Source organism: Triplophysa rosa, linkage group LG17, assembly GCF_024868665.1.
Source record: "Triplophysa rosa linkage group LG17, Trosa_1v2, whole genome shotgun sequence".
NCBI lineage: Eukaryota > Metazoa > Chordata > Actinopteri > Cypriniformes > Nemacheilidae > Triplophysa > Triplophysa rosa.
Genome location: NC_079906.1, coordinates 6,869,896 through 6,885,504, shown reverse-complemented (window position 1 = coordinate 6,885,504; position 15,609 = coordinate 6,869,896). Strand labels below are relative to the sequence as shown.

General features: G+C 37.8%; 1 protein-coding gene across 2 annotated transcripts; it reads left to right on the top strand.

Moving 5' to 3' along the window:
• The first annotated feature begins 4,972 nt into the window (after positions 1-4,972).
• Positions 4,973-13,916, top strand: csf1b (colony stimulating factor 1b (macrophage)). Of its 2 annotated transcripts, XM_057356957.1 has the most exons (9): positions 4,973-5,230; positions 5,861-5,974; positions 6,292-6,354; positions 6,756-6,926; positions 9,783-9,990; positions 10,077-10,213; positions 12,363-12,409; positions 12,503-12,543; positions 13,670-13,916. In XM_057356957.1, the coding sequence occupies exons 1-9, from the start codon at positions 5,189-5,191 to the stop codon at positions 13,747-13,749; spliced, it is 903 nt and encodes a 300-aa protein (XP_057212940.1). In that variant the 5' UTR covers positions 4,973-5,188; the 3' UTR covers positions 13,750-13,916. The 2 variants fall into 2 exon arrangements, with proteins under 2 accessions (XP_057212940.1, XP_057212941.1); XM_057356958.1 differs by lacking the exon at positions 5,861-5,974 and having other exon boundaries at positions 6,304-6,354.
• Positions 13,917-15,609: the final 1,693 nt, after the last annotated feature.

The window sequence follows — 15,609 nt, the reverse complement described above, 5'->3', positions numbered from 1 at the left end:
TAACAGTTTTTCACATAAAAGTACATGTTTTTATTGCAAATTTGCAGTCTTTTCTGTAATTTGATGAGGTTTTTAAACAGTATTTCAAAAATACACTGTAGAATCCTGTAAAAAAAACTAATTTGCTGGCAGCTAAACGTAAAATTACAGTTTTTTCAAATAAAATTACATGTTTTTCATATTTTTTTCTTATAAATTTGCTGTCTTTTCTGTAATTTGATGAGGTTTTTACCGTATTTCAACAGAACGCTTTTTTAAATTTATTTATTTCAAAAAGACATTAAAAATCTGTAAAAAAAATATATTTTAGATAAATAGATAAATTTTGCTTTTAAAACCATTAATACATTTAAATGTATTGCATATACTTTTATTTACTTTTTAATCAGTAATAATCGAAATATCACAATGAACATCTCAAGGCCACATATGAAAACAAAGACATTTTTCAGATTAAACAATACACATTTATCTAGTAGTGGAGTTAAATTTGGCAACTGAATGACCAGAAGGATGTCATGTGCCCAACATTAACCACTGGTCACACAGACTATATTATTATTTTATACAATTTGCAATCCCATACAAAATCTAACAGTGCTCTAAACAGCTCACACTGAAATGTCTGAATAGCATTATAAAAGATTTGTCTTTCAGTGTTGTTATTCAGCTATTTTATATAACAAACACATCGTGTGAAAACCATTTCTTTTCTGAGGTCAAAATGCCACCAATGAGCAATAACGAAACCTAACCAGATTGATAAATGTTTTGCTCTGACAAGCCTTATTATGACACACAAAAACAGACACAAAGTAACAATAAAGATAAGTACGGTATGAAACAAAACCAGAAACATTTGCCCCAGTGTCACCGAACAGACAGACAATTTGCACTGAGCATGCATCCACAACATCCTACAATTGTTTCTGTACCCGTCTATCCAAGAAAACACATAAAGGTCAAAACAGAGATTCATCTGAGGTCTGGAGGCCTTTCACTTAGTGACTACACAGTTAAACAAAACTTTTGCTCTTTAGGACAAACTAGATCTACGATAAGTGCAAGAGTTCCAATGGTACCTTCCAGAAAACTAACAATAGGAAAGATCTACACTGAATACAGTGATACAACTAAAAATATTAAAGGGATACTACTCCACCCCAAAATGGAAATTCTGTCATCATTTACTCACCCTCAAGTTTTTCAAAACTTGTATCAATTTCTTTGTTTGGTTGAATACAAAGAAAGATATTTGGAAAAATGTTAGCAACTGAGATTTTTGGGGAACCATTGACTACCAAAGAAAAAAAAAATTGTTCTGTCAACGCAAATTGAGATAGCCTATTTTGAAGAATTTCGGAAACAGTTCTGGGGCACCTTTGACTACGATTTTTTGACTACACCAGAAATCTCAGTGACTAACATTCTTCTTAATATCTTTCTTTATGTTCAACAAAACAAAGAAATGTATACAGGTTTCAAAACAACTTGGTGGGGGTATTTTTAGCTGGAGTATCCCTTTCAGGACATGGCTTCATAAATTATGCATGAGGCCCAATGAAATATCTTAAGTCGTTTCTTTCTAAACATAAATTTTTGCTTGAGTTTTTCTCCATCAAAAAAGGACTTTAGTTATCCCACATGTGTCTCATTTTGCATTTAATATGAGTGTGAATTATGTGTACGAAGTTTCAATGCAAACTAATATACAGTATGCTTAAAAATTTAACTTAATGAGACATACGTTAGTTCTCTTGAGTTATGAAAGATAAGCCATAAAATCATGAAATATGAATTGTTTTGTAGTGTTTAAGTTTTATTTTCGAAATCACACAAAGAGCATGGCATATTGATGTGCAATGTATTCTGGAGTGTTTCATTTCTAAAAGCAGTTATCTGTCTCTGCCACACAGACTCATTTATATCTCAGCATTTGGATAGTAAAACCAGTGTTCTGGTGTCAGTCACGGCTGTCAGGATCCTTTTTGATGTTTGATTCTTTGCGACCCAGATGATGCCACCCAATGACTTCTTGAGACCAAAAGTCAAGCAAAGACTTTCAGAGTCACATTTTCATTGGAGACAAAGTGGTACTTCTTCAGTTAACATTTTACAATGAGATTTTACAATGAGACAAAAAAAGTCCACTGGGGGCGCTAAAGAGAAGAACTGTATTGGTCCACTAGAACAGGGGGTTTCAAACTTTATGATGCTAAGGACCCCCAAATATGATTAACATTTTGTGAGGGACCCCCTTTTCTAAAATATATATCAATCTATATTTTTGCTCTGTAAAGAAACGTTTAAAATTTGTTAGATAAATAGTAAATAGGGTATTATAAAGACAACACATTGTTTCTAAACCTAAATAGTCGGCAACAGTTTCACTTTGAGCCCCAAAAAAGAAACTATAGTGAGAAAAACTCACTAGAAAGATTCAAATATAAACAATTCTGGAAACAATCAATAGCAAAAAAGCTAAATAAACACTGTGGACTTTTATCCTTTTTCTGGGGGACCCCTTGCAACCTTCTGGAGGCCCCCTGGGTTTGAAAACCCCTGCGCTAGAGAAAACGTGTCAGTATCACGATTTGCCTCTGAAACGATTTTATGAATACTTATTATTTGTACTTTAAAAGATATTTCAGAGCACTCAAGCCCACTCCTACTCTAAACCTAAAACTACCCACTTCCTAACCACATAAACACACAACAAGGAAGTAGAATTCAGACACGGGTATTTATTGCAAACACTGACCAAAAACTGTATAAAAGCATACAATATCGTTGTGTGAGCACAGCATCGCTGACGTTCGTGCTCCAGGAATGCATCCAGTCATGTTTATTAAACTGTACGCTCAAGGTTAGCGTGTGACACAATCATAGCGGGACAGCTAATGCCGTTCTGTCAATTTATGCTACCCTGTCAAATTTCGCTACCTCCATACAAAACAGGACTAACCCCTCCCCCAACCCAACCCTTACACCTAAATTACCCCTCCCACAACCCAATCGCAACACGAGGGTAGCAAAATTCTATGGGTAGCATAAATTGACAGAACACCGTTTCATAACGTAAGCTAGTGTAATGACGCAACCAGTCAATGCCATTACCCACCGGCAGCAACTTTTTAATTCTGTCACTGTGCGCAGCCAGTCCGGATCTGAGTTTTATTTGGGGAGGGAGAAAGGGATCGCTTTCGGGTCTGGCCTCGGAACTCTTGGAATAATTGCACTTTTTGAATAAACAGCATATGTAGCCGTACCTTACTGTTACGTGTTGTGTTTTATATTGCATAATATAAAAACTGTTAGGTTTAGGGGCAGGGGCGGTTAAGTCCTCAAATATGACTAAATTCTAAAGTCTGATCAAATTCAAAATCATTATACCCCAATATAATATAAAATGGTGTTGGTAACATTACTGTTGTTGGAAATTGTGACCAGGTTGCAATATGTACCTGATGGTACGTATTTTGTGGCGCTGCAAAAAGTGTACAGAGGTACATATTTCCTATGAGACCAGGTTGACCATTCTAATAAGGCAATGTTAGTGGTATTACAGAGCCCTGAGCTAATCTAATATCAGCAGTCTCCTGGTGAGCAAGCCAACACACCCAGTGACAAGGAACCCAAACACCAATGATGAATAAACGGGGAAAAAAACTCAGGAGAAACCAGTCTCAGCCGGGAGGGCCAGGTCTCCTCTGACGTGTTACAGCTGCACTCTGTGTTTTGATTAGCGAGGCAAATTTATTAGTAGTGATAATTTTAAGCAGATTCATTATTATCTTAATGTTGTTTGCAGAATAGGCTGTCAGACGGGAGACTGTAGGGTTTTATGTTGGTTTTTCTTATTATTGTATATTTCTTATGTCACTTTTCAAACCATGTTGCTTACATGATCCGATTCCGAATGTCTTACGGTGCCCTCCAGAATGCCTTCAGATCATGATGCTTATGCAAAGCAGTTTTTTCTTGCTTACCAAGATAAATTCATCAAACTTTTGATCACTTTTTAACACTAAATGCACCAAGGTTGTTGTAAACTTGTTCGTTTATGATGTTTTATTAATGATTCAATTACTTCCAATAGTTCAAATCTATTCAAAACCAGAAAACATTTATTTATTATTTATTGTAGAAACAGAATGCTCACAAGGCTACATCTCTGATCTCTGAATCATATATTTAGAAGTATTGACAGCCCATGAAAGTGCACTTTAAATAAAGGTGGATGCCTGTGAAGTATTCACTTTTATTAAGCATTTATAACATGTGAGTTAAAAATGGCTCACTATTTGGCAGGTATTTCGTTAGAATCCATTTTTATTTACGCAGTTATTACTGCTTTATAATGCATTTGTAAATGACTTATTAATCATTAATGAACACAGTTACAAATGATTTATAAAGGGAACCTTAATGTAAAGTGTTACCAGTTTCTTTTCTAATGTATGTTATAAATTCAGATCCAAGTGATTTCCCTTTACGCCATCTGGTTGTCTGTAAGAATGAACCTTGGAAATTTTAACAGACATTTAGCTGTGACTGAAATGTTTTTTAATCTAGAAGCTTTGGGGAACACAATCCTTCTTCAGTCTCTTGAGAACTATGATTTCTTCTCTGAAAGTAACCATGTTAAGATGTCTCCCAACATGCATCTGAGGGCAAGGACCTATGTCAATAACATCTCCTGGTTACTGGTCTTCAGCACACCAAATAAATACATAGATAGAATAAAAAAGAAGCCTTTAGCTGTGTAAAATGTGCTCCATGAAAAACTATGTTCGATAGGTAGATTTAGTTGTGTGGGTCTGAGGACATATACTCATGAGGGCTTTGTGTGATGGATAGAGAACGATTGTGAGGTAGAAATCAAATAATTGCATGAGTCATGTTTACGCATACGCAGGCATGCCAAGAATTTAAATTACCGGGAGGGGGTGGAGAGAGTTTCTGTGAGAAACTTCAATAGACAAGTTGTTAAATCATTGGGTCTTATGAAACAACAATGTGCTATTCAATTTTTAGGTCAGAGATCTTTAGTTAGACTGTCGAAAAATTCAATTATGAGCTCTTGTAAAACTTCACAAACGTTTAGCTTTAACTCTACACATCTTTGATGTGCTCAAATGCGACCAATTGAGGATTATAATCTTTTCCTGCTGGATCTGTGAGCCAGATGACCAACATTACGCCCCTTCACTTTGTCTACAAAAGCAAGGTAAGATTAAGATTAAAAGCGAGTTCATTCATTTGTACAAATTGTAACACACTCTCTGTAAGTTAAAAACAGAATTGCATTTGATAGCTACAGATGTGACTGTGGTTAAATCAGTCTCTCATAATAAACCCTAAACATTGTTAAACTGATTAATGCAACTGTGGGGTTATTTCCAACCTAGCGTTGGGTCAAAAAAGGACAAACCTTACCGTTGGGTTGTAAATGAATGTATGCTGGGTTGTTTTAACCCTTTGTTGGGTCAAATATAGCCCATTTTCTGGGTTAATTTAACCTAATGACTGGGTTAGTCGTTTTTTGACCCAACGCTGGTTAAAAATAACCCAGCCTTTAAGTGTAAATTAAAGTATTTAATAAAAGTATAAAAAGATATATAGAACGAGCAGGTGAGAGAGCAGAGTGTGGACCAGATGAATAGAGATAAAAACAGCAGGTTTCATCGAGATGAAAGCATGCCTTTGACATACCTGGCACTGTAATTCTTCATGTTGGTTTTCCAGCAGTATAAGTCCAAATATCTATGTTGTGTGAAAAAGATGTATTGGGCATTGAATATTTACTGCTGTTTATTGCTAGTGTGTATATTTGTGTGTTTTCTCGTCTTGTCACCAGGGGAAGAATATATGTGTTCTCATGCTGTTGTGTGTTCCCCTCTCTATGATGGACATCCCTGGTCCTTGCAAACATGCCGTAACCATGGACCACCTGCTTCAACTAAAACAAATGGTGAGGAAACAGATCTAAAATAGTCCGTAAAGGTTTAGTTGGTCTCTAAGTACAAGGTGGTCAAACAAAGTAGCGGGGTCATTCAAAATGATTTTAAATATAAAACGTAATTCAGTAGCTCAAAGATGAGAATGTGACAATTTATGAGATTTCATGAGAATTAGACCAAACGATGGCCAACCAATAAACCAGCTTGGACCAGTAAGAAACCAATGACCATATTCCCAAAGTTTTGGATTTTAGATCTGCTTTGTTGTGTGTGGTGGACACAAAAGGTTTTTATTAACTTTTTCAACTAACATTTTATTAATCCTCAGATCACTAACCAGCTGCGGACCAGCTGTTCAATCACATACACGTTCATTGAGAGGAAACACTTGGTAAGCGTGTCATTAAATATTGCTTTAGTCTCAAAACACTGACTTGTTCAATTTTCAAATAAAGGTTTTAAAAATAGATTGATGTTGTCTTTTTTCCTCTTGAAAAACAAACCTCCAACATGGCTTGTAATGCGTTTCCAATGTCTTCTGTTTTAAATCTGTCACTGAAAATGTGGCCATGCTTTGAATTAGGTCCCCACTCCTCGGTGTCATGATTGAAAGTGTAATATTTCACTGTGGGTTGATAGTTGTGGGATTTCTTGTCGAATTCAATAAACATTTTAATGTAGACATTATTTCTAGACTTTTCTGTCATCCTTTGGTTTAAACTGATGAGTTGATTTTCTCATAAGCCAGATTTTTTTCACCAACTGAAACCTTTCTATGTTATTGTTTTTCAGAGTGTGGCGTGTTATGTGAAAGCCACGCTGCCGAGGGTGCTTGAACTCTTAAATGTCCACATCAGATACGTCCCGGGATCAGATAGTTCTCTGGCAGTGGTCTCCATCCAAAACCTCATTCTCAACATCTACTCCCAACACTGTATACCTTCACTAAATGAGGAACTGGAGGTGTGTGCACACTTTTGAGTATGTGAGTCATGAATTTTCATGGAGAACATTTTGAATTCAATAAGGTCATATTGAATATGGAGAGCCTGTATAGTATAAACGTCCCCTTTATTGACCCTTCAAGCATGTCCGTATGTATATGCGATTTGTTCCTTATGTGAGACCATAAACAGACGTCCATATCCAAAAGATTTGAATCTTGCCCTCAATGGTAACATTATTGCACTGCAATATAAAAGGCTTAAAGTGATCTACTCTGTGATAAAGTGCAGCCAGAAACATCGTTCACGTCAGTTTATACCCCATCTGAACTCAGCACTTTTCAGATGTTGCCTTAAAAGCAACAGATCTGCAACAGATCCAGTTTAGCTCTTGCAGTTTTGTGAGGCTAGATGTGCACATGATGACGTTACTTCAGACTATGGCAATTCTAGCACTACTAATTGAATTGCACACAGAGCTTGCACATCTGTAGTCGTTTTCCTTCAAAATATTTCTTAAAATTGAGCTTGAGAACTACACCATCTGGCAGCAGGAGTCAGATGTCAGTCGCGTATGAGAAACGTGTTTCGAGAGCGCAAGAACATATTTTTAGCATGTCAGTTTCCTATGCGTAAAGACAGGTACAGTCTCACAACATACTTGTGCTCTTTTCATTTCAACGACGGAGCTGCTTTAGGGATTTATTAACAAAGACCTTCAAGTCATTCTTACAATCAAAACTCAAAAAAGTTCAGTTTAATTGCGGAATGGTGTCCGCCAAACTTGCATATCGTCACTGTCCTTCCAAAACCTCATATCTCCATACTTTTTGATTTGGATTTTTTGCCATAAATCAGTATTATTAGTCACTTATGTTTGTCACTGGGTTTTGCAAAAATGTAACCATTAATGTTTTTAAAAGTGCTTGTCAACTTTGACAATAGAATATGTGTGTAACGAGTTCAGAAGTCAGGAAGGAAGAGGACGGGGTTGGCTGGACTGACACGGGGTTTTATTCTCAATTAACAACAGAGGTAAACAATCCAACAAACACAAAACACAAGCGGCTATTCCTTCAGCACGCTGAGAGAAAGCAAGAATCCAGCAAAGTCCTCGTAGTGATCTCCACAGGGTAAGAGTCTGTGAATGTCGCCCGTAGTCAGCCCGTCTCTCTCTCTTCGTGTGTGTGGCATTTGGCCCTTATATCCTGTCTCTCCGCACCCTTACTGGAACAAGACACAGGTGTTGATTGTTTGCACTTGCTCCACTTACTCACCGCTCGTCTCCCGGCTCTCTCTCCCGCTGCAGACCTCGCTAAACCAAGCCCCACTCACCACAAAGTAATATGTGTTTTTTCCATTTCCTGAAAAACTGTGAATTTGGACATACCGATGTTTAAGTTCAATTAACTTAATGCTCATGTAGATTTAACTTAAACTGTTCAATTGTTAAGTTGTTAAGCATATAACACATAGTATTTATTAGTAGAAAGAAAAGAAAATAACAAAATAAGCACCATGGGATTTTCAGCCTGATCTCATGGAAATACATACCTATTTTACAAGGCTAATTCATATGAATTTGTGAGAGCTGAATCACACAAAAGATTAATCAATTATTAGAAACAAGCAATAACCGAGCCCCACCCTAAACTTAAACATCATGTTGCAAAACATCATTGTGAGAATAAAACCTTGTATCTCCACATCTCCAAATTAGACAATTGTGTTTTTTCAATTAATTTACCCTTGTAAACTTAAAAGATATTTCTGTCATGATTCTGCCTCATCTTGTCATGTCTGTCTTGATCTTGTGGCAGAATCACGGCAGGATCCCCTGTTTAATGTGGAGAGAAGCATTTCGGCCCACTTGGCCTTCCACATGCTCTCTCCAGGTCTCGTCTTTGCCCCCGCCCTCTCGTTCCCTCGTTAGCTTCCCCTTAGTGTTTGATCCCTGTCACCTGCCCGTCACCCTCCCTGTGTTATCATCCCTCGTTTGTATTCTCCCTATAAAATGACCTTGTGTTTCATTGTCCTGTGTTCGGTCATTGTATTCACTGTGTATATGTATCCCTGTATGTGGTATTCATGTGTGGTGTTGCTGTGCCTGTTTCCCTGTGGATTACCCCAAGTCAGTTGGTCTAGTAAGTGTTTAGTTTTGTTTATGTCAAGTGGTGTTTAGTTTAGTGTTAGTTAGTCTACGTCCTGTTTATTATCCTGTTTGTCAGTTATACCCCATCGTGGGTCTTTGTTTTCGTGTTTAAATAAATCCTTTTTGTTAACCCCTGTAATTGGGTTCTACCCTCACAATCCTGACAATTTCACCCAAAAATGAGAATTCTGTCATTTTTTTATACAGACAAACATGAAGGGTGACAAATAATAATGATATTACTATTTTATTACTACATAATATTTTTGTATGACACATTCTTGTACATTCTTTTTCGAAGTTTCTTTAGATGTTAAAGATTCTTTATAGAACCGGAAATGTTTTTTTATGGCATCGTAAGGCACACTTTACGAGTGTAAACCTCTTGACTTTTGCAAACTGGCAAGGGCAGGGCTAGCCGCAGGGTAGGTAAAAACAATTTCAATAAGCACATACAGTATAACATCTTGTTCATGTGGTCCTAACATGTCGGCCCCATGCTGCATGTAAAATAAATCCAATTTTATCAGGCTACTGTTAAGTCTACATTTAAGCATACAACACATTATTTCCAACTCTTTTATTATGTCTTACGCAAATCAATTTAATGAGGAAAAAATCACCTTTAAGATACAATAACACAATGTTAAAATACATTTGATCCCAGTCTGTCAATATTTTCCTTCTCTGTCTCTGTTTTCCTTCGGTTCTCACGCTCTGCAGGAGAACCCTGTGGCATTTGAGAGGCAGTACAAAGAGTCTCCTGTCCGGGCGCTTCTGAGAGTGGAAGAGGTTCTGTCCCTGTACCTGCACCTCATCACGACCAGGAACACTACACTTAACTGGACCTGCGGGCAAGAGTATAGCAGCGTCATGCATGACTACAGCAGCATTATACCCCCTACTGTTTCCAAGCCCACGTCTAGCACAGGTGAACACATGTGCGCGCACACACGCACAAACCCACAAACATATCCCTCAACCAATGATTAAAGCCACGTGTTTCTTCTTTGAAAGAGGCTGCGGTGGGTTTATCCAGACAAGCTCCTCAGGGGTCCTTGAGTGATGATTTCTACAGGCTGGGCTTCATTGTGGTCTCCATCTGTGCAGGATTGTTCATCCTTCTCACTGTCTTCTGCCTCCTAAAGAGAAAGGTATTCCATCTCTCTATAAACCTGGGCATAAATGCCATATGGGCATTTTATTTCAGGTTCAAAACGTTTTTGTGTTTAACACTTTGACCATGTAAAGTCTCTGTGGCAAACCAATGACTTTCACACTGCATGGTCCATTGTGTAATTTTTTGGAGGATCTATTGACAGAAATGAAATATAATATACACAACTACGTCTTCAGAGTTGTATAAAGACCTCACATAATGAAGCATTATGTTTTTATTACCTTAGAATGAGCTATTTCTATCTACTGTACATACACCGTGGGTCCCCTTACATGGAATTCACCATGTTGTTTATACAGTAGCCCTAAACGGACATATTGCTCTAGAGAGCGCTTTTTGTAAATACGTTATCTCCTTCGGCAAAAAAAAGCGAAACGATGACATCTTAGTCCTGTGTCAGCCACCGTAGTGCCTCGAAAGGGAGGGGCGAGCGGTGGAGTGAGCCGTTGGTTGCAATTCGCAACCTCACCACTAGATGCCGCTGAGTTTCATAAAGTGGACCTTTAAATACTTATAAAGTTGCAGGTCCGGAGTACAAGCTTTGTTTGCGTATTTTGATGAGAAATAGTGACAAATATATAAAGCTTGATAGCCGTCTGTATAGTGTTTGTCCATGAAAGACTTTCATCCAGTATAATGTGTTTCACAGTCTGGTATTGATTTGTGATGGTGCATGTTGCACTGTGGTTATGCCGGTGCACATGCTTAACACTGACTGTAACATTGTGTCCACAGGCCTTTAGTCCCTACTGACTAGTATATTATAATCTGATAACAGGATCAAACGGAGATCTCTGAGGAGAAATTCCATTTTTACGGTATCAGTAATATTTACAAAAGGCAAAATTCAGGAAACTTCAAAAATATGGTGTGATGAATGACACAGAGAATTAATAGAAAAGGAAAGTCAGAAATGCCTTAAAGTCTTTGGGGATCAAATGTGTAACAGCCCTGCAGATGCTTTGAGTCAGTCCTCCAGTTGTTGGGATGAGACGGATCAGACCCTAGCAGATTCTAAACAGGATTAAACTGGTTCATTGAAAGACATTCACCTCTACACTGTTGCTCATGTATTTAGTATCATTTTCGCAGGCTTCGGTTTTAAGTAAACAAAAATTGGCTTTTGAAGCATTTCTGGGTCCTTATTGATAAAAAACAGCCCCACATCACCATAACTCACTGTCTGCTTTTTTCTTGTCTTTATGTGATAACTTTTTTCTCATAATGGGAATGGGGTCATTATTTTACTACCTGCAAATTCTTTTCACGCGTTTTTAGATCATCCTCCGTGCAACCTTCCCAGATGGGTCAAGATTGTGTAGATCTTGTCATGTGGTTTAGAATCTAAACTCTGTAGTTCATTGGACTCCAGTTCTCTGTGTGGTTTTTCTTGCAGATAGTTGATGTTCTTATGGCAGTGCCTGATATCAGTTCTGAATATATCCCACAAAAATGTCCACTGGGCCATTTGATATATACTGTAGAAAATAACCTGACCGTACTGGAGAGAAATTCTGTCATCATTTATTCACCCTCCTGTCATTTCAAAACTTCATGACTTTTTTTTCTTCCGCAGAACACAAAAGAAGATATTTTGAAGAAAGTTGGTAACCGAACAGCACTGGCCCCCATTCACTTCTATTGTATGGACACAAAACCAATGCAAGATTAGGGCCAGTTAACATCATTTTTCAAAATATCTTCTTTTGTGTTTTGTGGAAGAAAGAAAGTCATACAGGTTTGAAACGAGGTCACTTCACCCACAAAATAAAAATTCTGTTATCATTTACTCGCCCAAAACCTGTATATGACTCTTTTCTTCTGTGAAACACGAACTAAGATATTTTGAGAAATGTCTCAATGGTTATGTGTACATACAATGGAAGTAAGTGTTGTTCAGTTACCAACATTCTTCAAAACATCTTCTTTTGTGTTCTGCAGAAAAAAGAAAGTCATACAGGTTTGAAATGACAAGAGGGAGAATGAATGTGAATTTTATGGGCGAAGTATTGATCTCATTTGTTGCTGCCCTTTCAAAAAACATGCTGATGAAATGTTTACATCTGTTGGATATCTGATGGTATTCATGAACGTAATTTTGTTTGCATTCTTTCCCACAACAGAAACTGCAACATCAGCTTCATAGAGCAAGATTATCATCAGACTGGGGGTAAATTTGATTATAAATACCTTACAAACATTGCTATTGATACATTTTCATGTTTTTGATCAGTTATGTATATCAAATTTGATTTAATTACAGATTACAAGTCGTGGAAAATTTTGAAATACAAGAGCAAGAATGTAAGTATTTCATTAATATTTTTGTATAAAATGGCAGTATTATGATTACATATTAAAACAAAGATTGTATTCAAACATTTGTAAAGATTCAGTAGCTTTAACCCTTTTATACATGAAATTAGATTTTTTCCAATGTGTTTTATTGCTTTACGCATATTTCAGATATGGCAGTGTGTGAGATGATGCACTACACTTTAAAACTGTTGTGTTAAAACTAAAACACATGTTTGTAGTAAAATTCTTTGTAGACAACACATTTTACTTTGAACATACTTTAACAATGTTTCTTTTAGCTCAACCTTGTGTCATTCCTTTCATTTATTCATCACAAAATCAACATAATGACTCATAATGTGTTTAAAAAAACACAAATGGCTAAAACTCCATAACACAAAAAATGTGTTGCATCCGTTTTGAGAGTGTAGTGTCCTCTGAAGTGGTTGATGTGCAAATATGTCATCAAAACCTGTGCATATGTTTTTTGATAGCCGTTCACTGTATTGACAAATATTGACGTATGCAAATGATCTATATAGCATATGTTATGGATTATGTTTAGATCTTGATTATTTCCCCTCCAGGTTACAGTTGTTCTTTAAGATAAATCTTTAGAGATACTTTATAGACGGATATCATTTGAGTCACTGAATGGCTCCAGTCTGTGTCTAAATAGCATTTATACTGTTGTAAACCAAGCAGCTTTGCTCCTTTATATCTTTAATTCACAAGGTGGTGAAAGGTCTCCGAAAGGCCCAAAAAACACATGCCTTTCTTTCTGGCCTGAAGCCCTGGAGAACCAGTACTGCAATCCAGACTTGCAAATCTTTAAGTTTTACAATTCTGCAATTCTTCCAATGACTTAGAATATGGCACATGTGAGGTGTGGAAAACTTTTGCTGAAAATAATGATTTGAACAGTCTTTTCTTCAGTAAAGCTATTGCACGGGTTTACTTTTTTCTAGACTTTTTGAAGCTTTACAGATGTGATCACAACAAATGTTGTATGAAACTGGCCGCATCTATTTGTGTAAGGAGTTCTTTGCAATATATGGATGTGTGAACTTGATGTCTTAATTCACAGTCTGTTTGATTGATTTTTGTGCTGAATTCTCTTCATATTTCATAGGTCAGATGTCAGAGCTTCAAAAGCGTTCCACCTCTCCACCGGCTTCCAACAGAGCTGATGCTTCTTTCTGGATACCATAAACATTAAAAACAGACTGTCTTACTCACTACATCGCTACATCAATATACATTTGCAGGAAGGAAATACTCACGAGCACTTTATTATGAACAATATACACCTAAAAATAAAGGTGCCACAAAATGACAACATAGAAAAACACGTTCCGTAGATCAGTTTGTCCGTTTAGGGCTACTGTAGAAACAACATAGTGAATTTCATGCAAGGGGACCCGCGGTGTATGTACAATGACCAAAATTATAAACGCAACACTTTTGTTTTTGCCCCCATTTTTCATGAGATGAACTCAAAGATCTAAGACTTTTTCTATGTACACAAAAGGCCTATTTCTCACAAATATTGTTCACAAATCTGTCTAAATCTGTGTTAGTAAGCACTTCTCCTTTGCCGAGATAATCCATCCACCTCACAGGTGTGGCATATCAAGATGCTGATTAGACAGCATGATTTGTGCACAGGTGTGCCTTAGGCTGGCCACAATAAAAGGCCACTCTAAAATGTGCAGTTATACTTTATTGTGGGGTATGAAAAGCGGTCAGTATCTGGTGTGACCACCATTTTCCTCACACAGTGCAACACATCTCCTTCGCATAGAGTTGATCAGGTTGTTGATTGTGGCCTGTGGAATGTTGGTCCACTCCTCTTCAATGGCTGTGCGAAGTTGCTGGATATTGGCAGGAACTGGAACACGCTGTCGTATAAGTCTATCCAGAGCATCCCAAACATGCTCAATGGGTGATATGTCCGGTGAGTATGCTGGCCATGCAAGAACTGGGATGTTTTCAGCTTCCAGGAATTGTGTACAGATCCTTGCAACATGGGGCCATGCATTATCATGCTGCAACATGAGGTGATGGTCGTGGATGAATGGCACAACAATGGGCCTCAGGATCTCGTCACGGTATCTCTGTGCATTCAAAATGCCTTCAATAAAATGCACCTGTGTTCATTGTCCATAACATATGCCTGCCCATACCATAACCCCACGCCACCATGGGCCACTCGATCCACAATGTTGACATCAGCAAACCGCTCACCCACACGGCACTATACACGCTGTCTGCCATCTGCCCTGTACAGTGAAAACCGGGATTCATCCGTGAAGAGAACACCTCTCCAAAGTGCCAGACGCCATCAAATGTGAGCATTTTCCCACTCAAGTCAGCTACGATGACAAACTGCAGTCAGGTCGAGACCCCGATGAGGACGACGAGCATGCAGATGAGCTTCCCTGAGACGGTTTCTGACAGTTTGTGCAGAAATTATTTGGTAATGCAAACCGATTGTTACAGCAGCTGTCCGGGTGGCTGGTCTCAGACGATCTTGGAGGTGAAGATGCTGGATGTGGAGGTCCCGGGCTGGTGTGGTTACACGTGGTCTGCGGTGGTGAGGCCAGTTGGATGTACTGCCAAATTCTCTGAAACGCCTTTGGAGACGGCTTATGGTAGAGAAATGAACATTCAATTCACAGGCAACAGCTCTGGTGGACATTCCTGCAGTCAAAATGCCAATTGCACACTTCCTCAAAATTTGCTACATCTGTGGCATTGTGCTGTGTGATAAAACTGCACATTTTTGAGTGGCCTTTTATTGTGGCCAGCCTAAGGCACACCTGTGCAATAATCATGCTGTCTAATCAGCATCTTGATATGCCACACCTGTGAGGTGGATGGATTATCTCAGCAAAGGAGAAGTGCTCACTAACACAGATTTAGACAGATTTGTGAACAATATTTGAGAGAAATAGGCCTTTTGTGTACATAGGAAAAGTATTAGATCTTTGAGATCAGCTCATGAAAAATGGGGGCAAAAACAAAAGTGTTGCATTTATAATTTTGTTCAGTGTAGATAAAAATAGCTAA

What these genes read in the sequence shown, in the direction of transcription:
- csf1b (XM_057356957.1), top strand. Translation starts at nt 5,189, where the DNA reads ATGACCAACATTACGCCCCTTCACTTTGTCTACAAAAGCAAG. An exon ending in TCATTGAGAGGAAACACTTG is followed by an intron (nt 6,355 to 6,755) that starts GTAAGCGTGTCA and finishes ATTGTTTTTCAG; the next exon opens with AGTGTGGCGTGTTATGTGAA. An exon ending in CACTAAATGAGGAACTGGAG is followed by an intron (nt 6,927 to 9,782) that starts GTGTGTGCACAC and finishes CACGCTCTGCAG; the next exon opens with GAGAACCCTGTGGCATTTGA.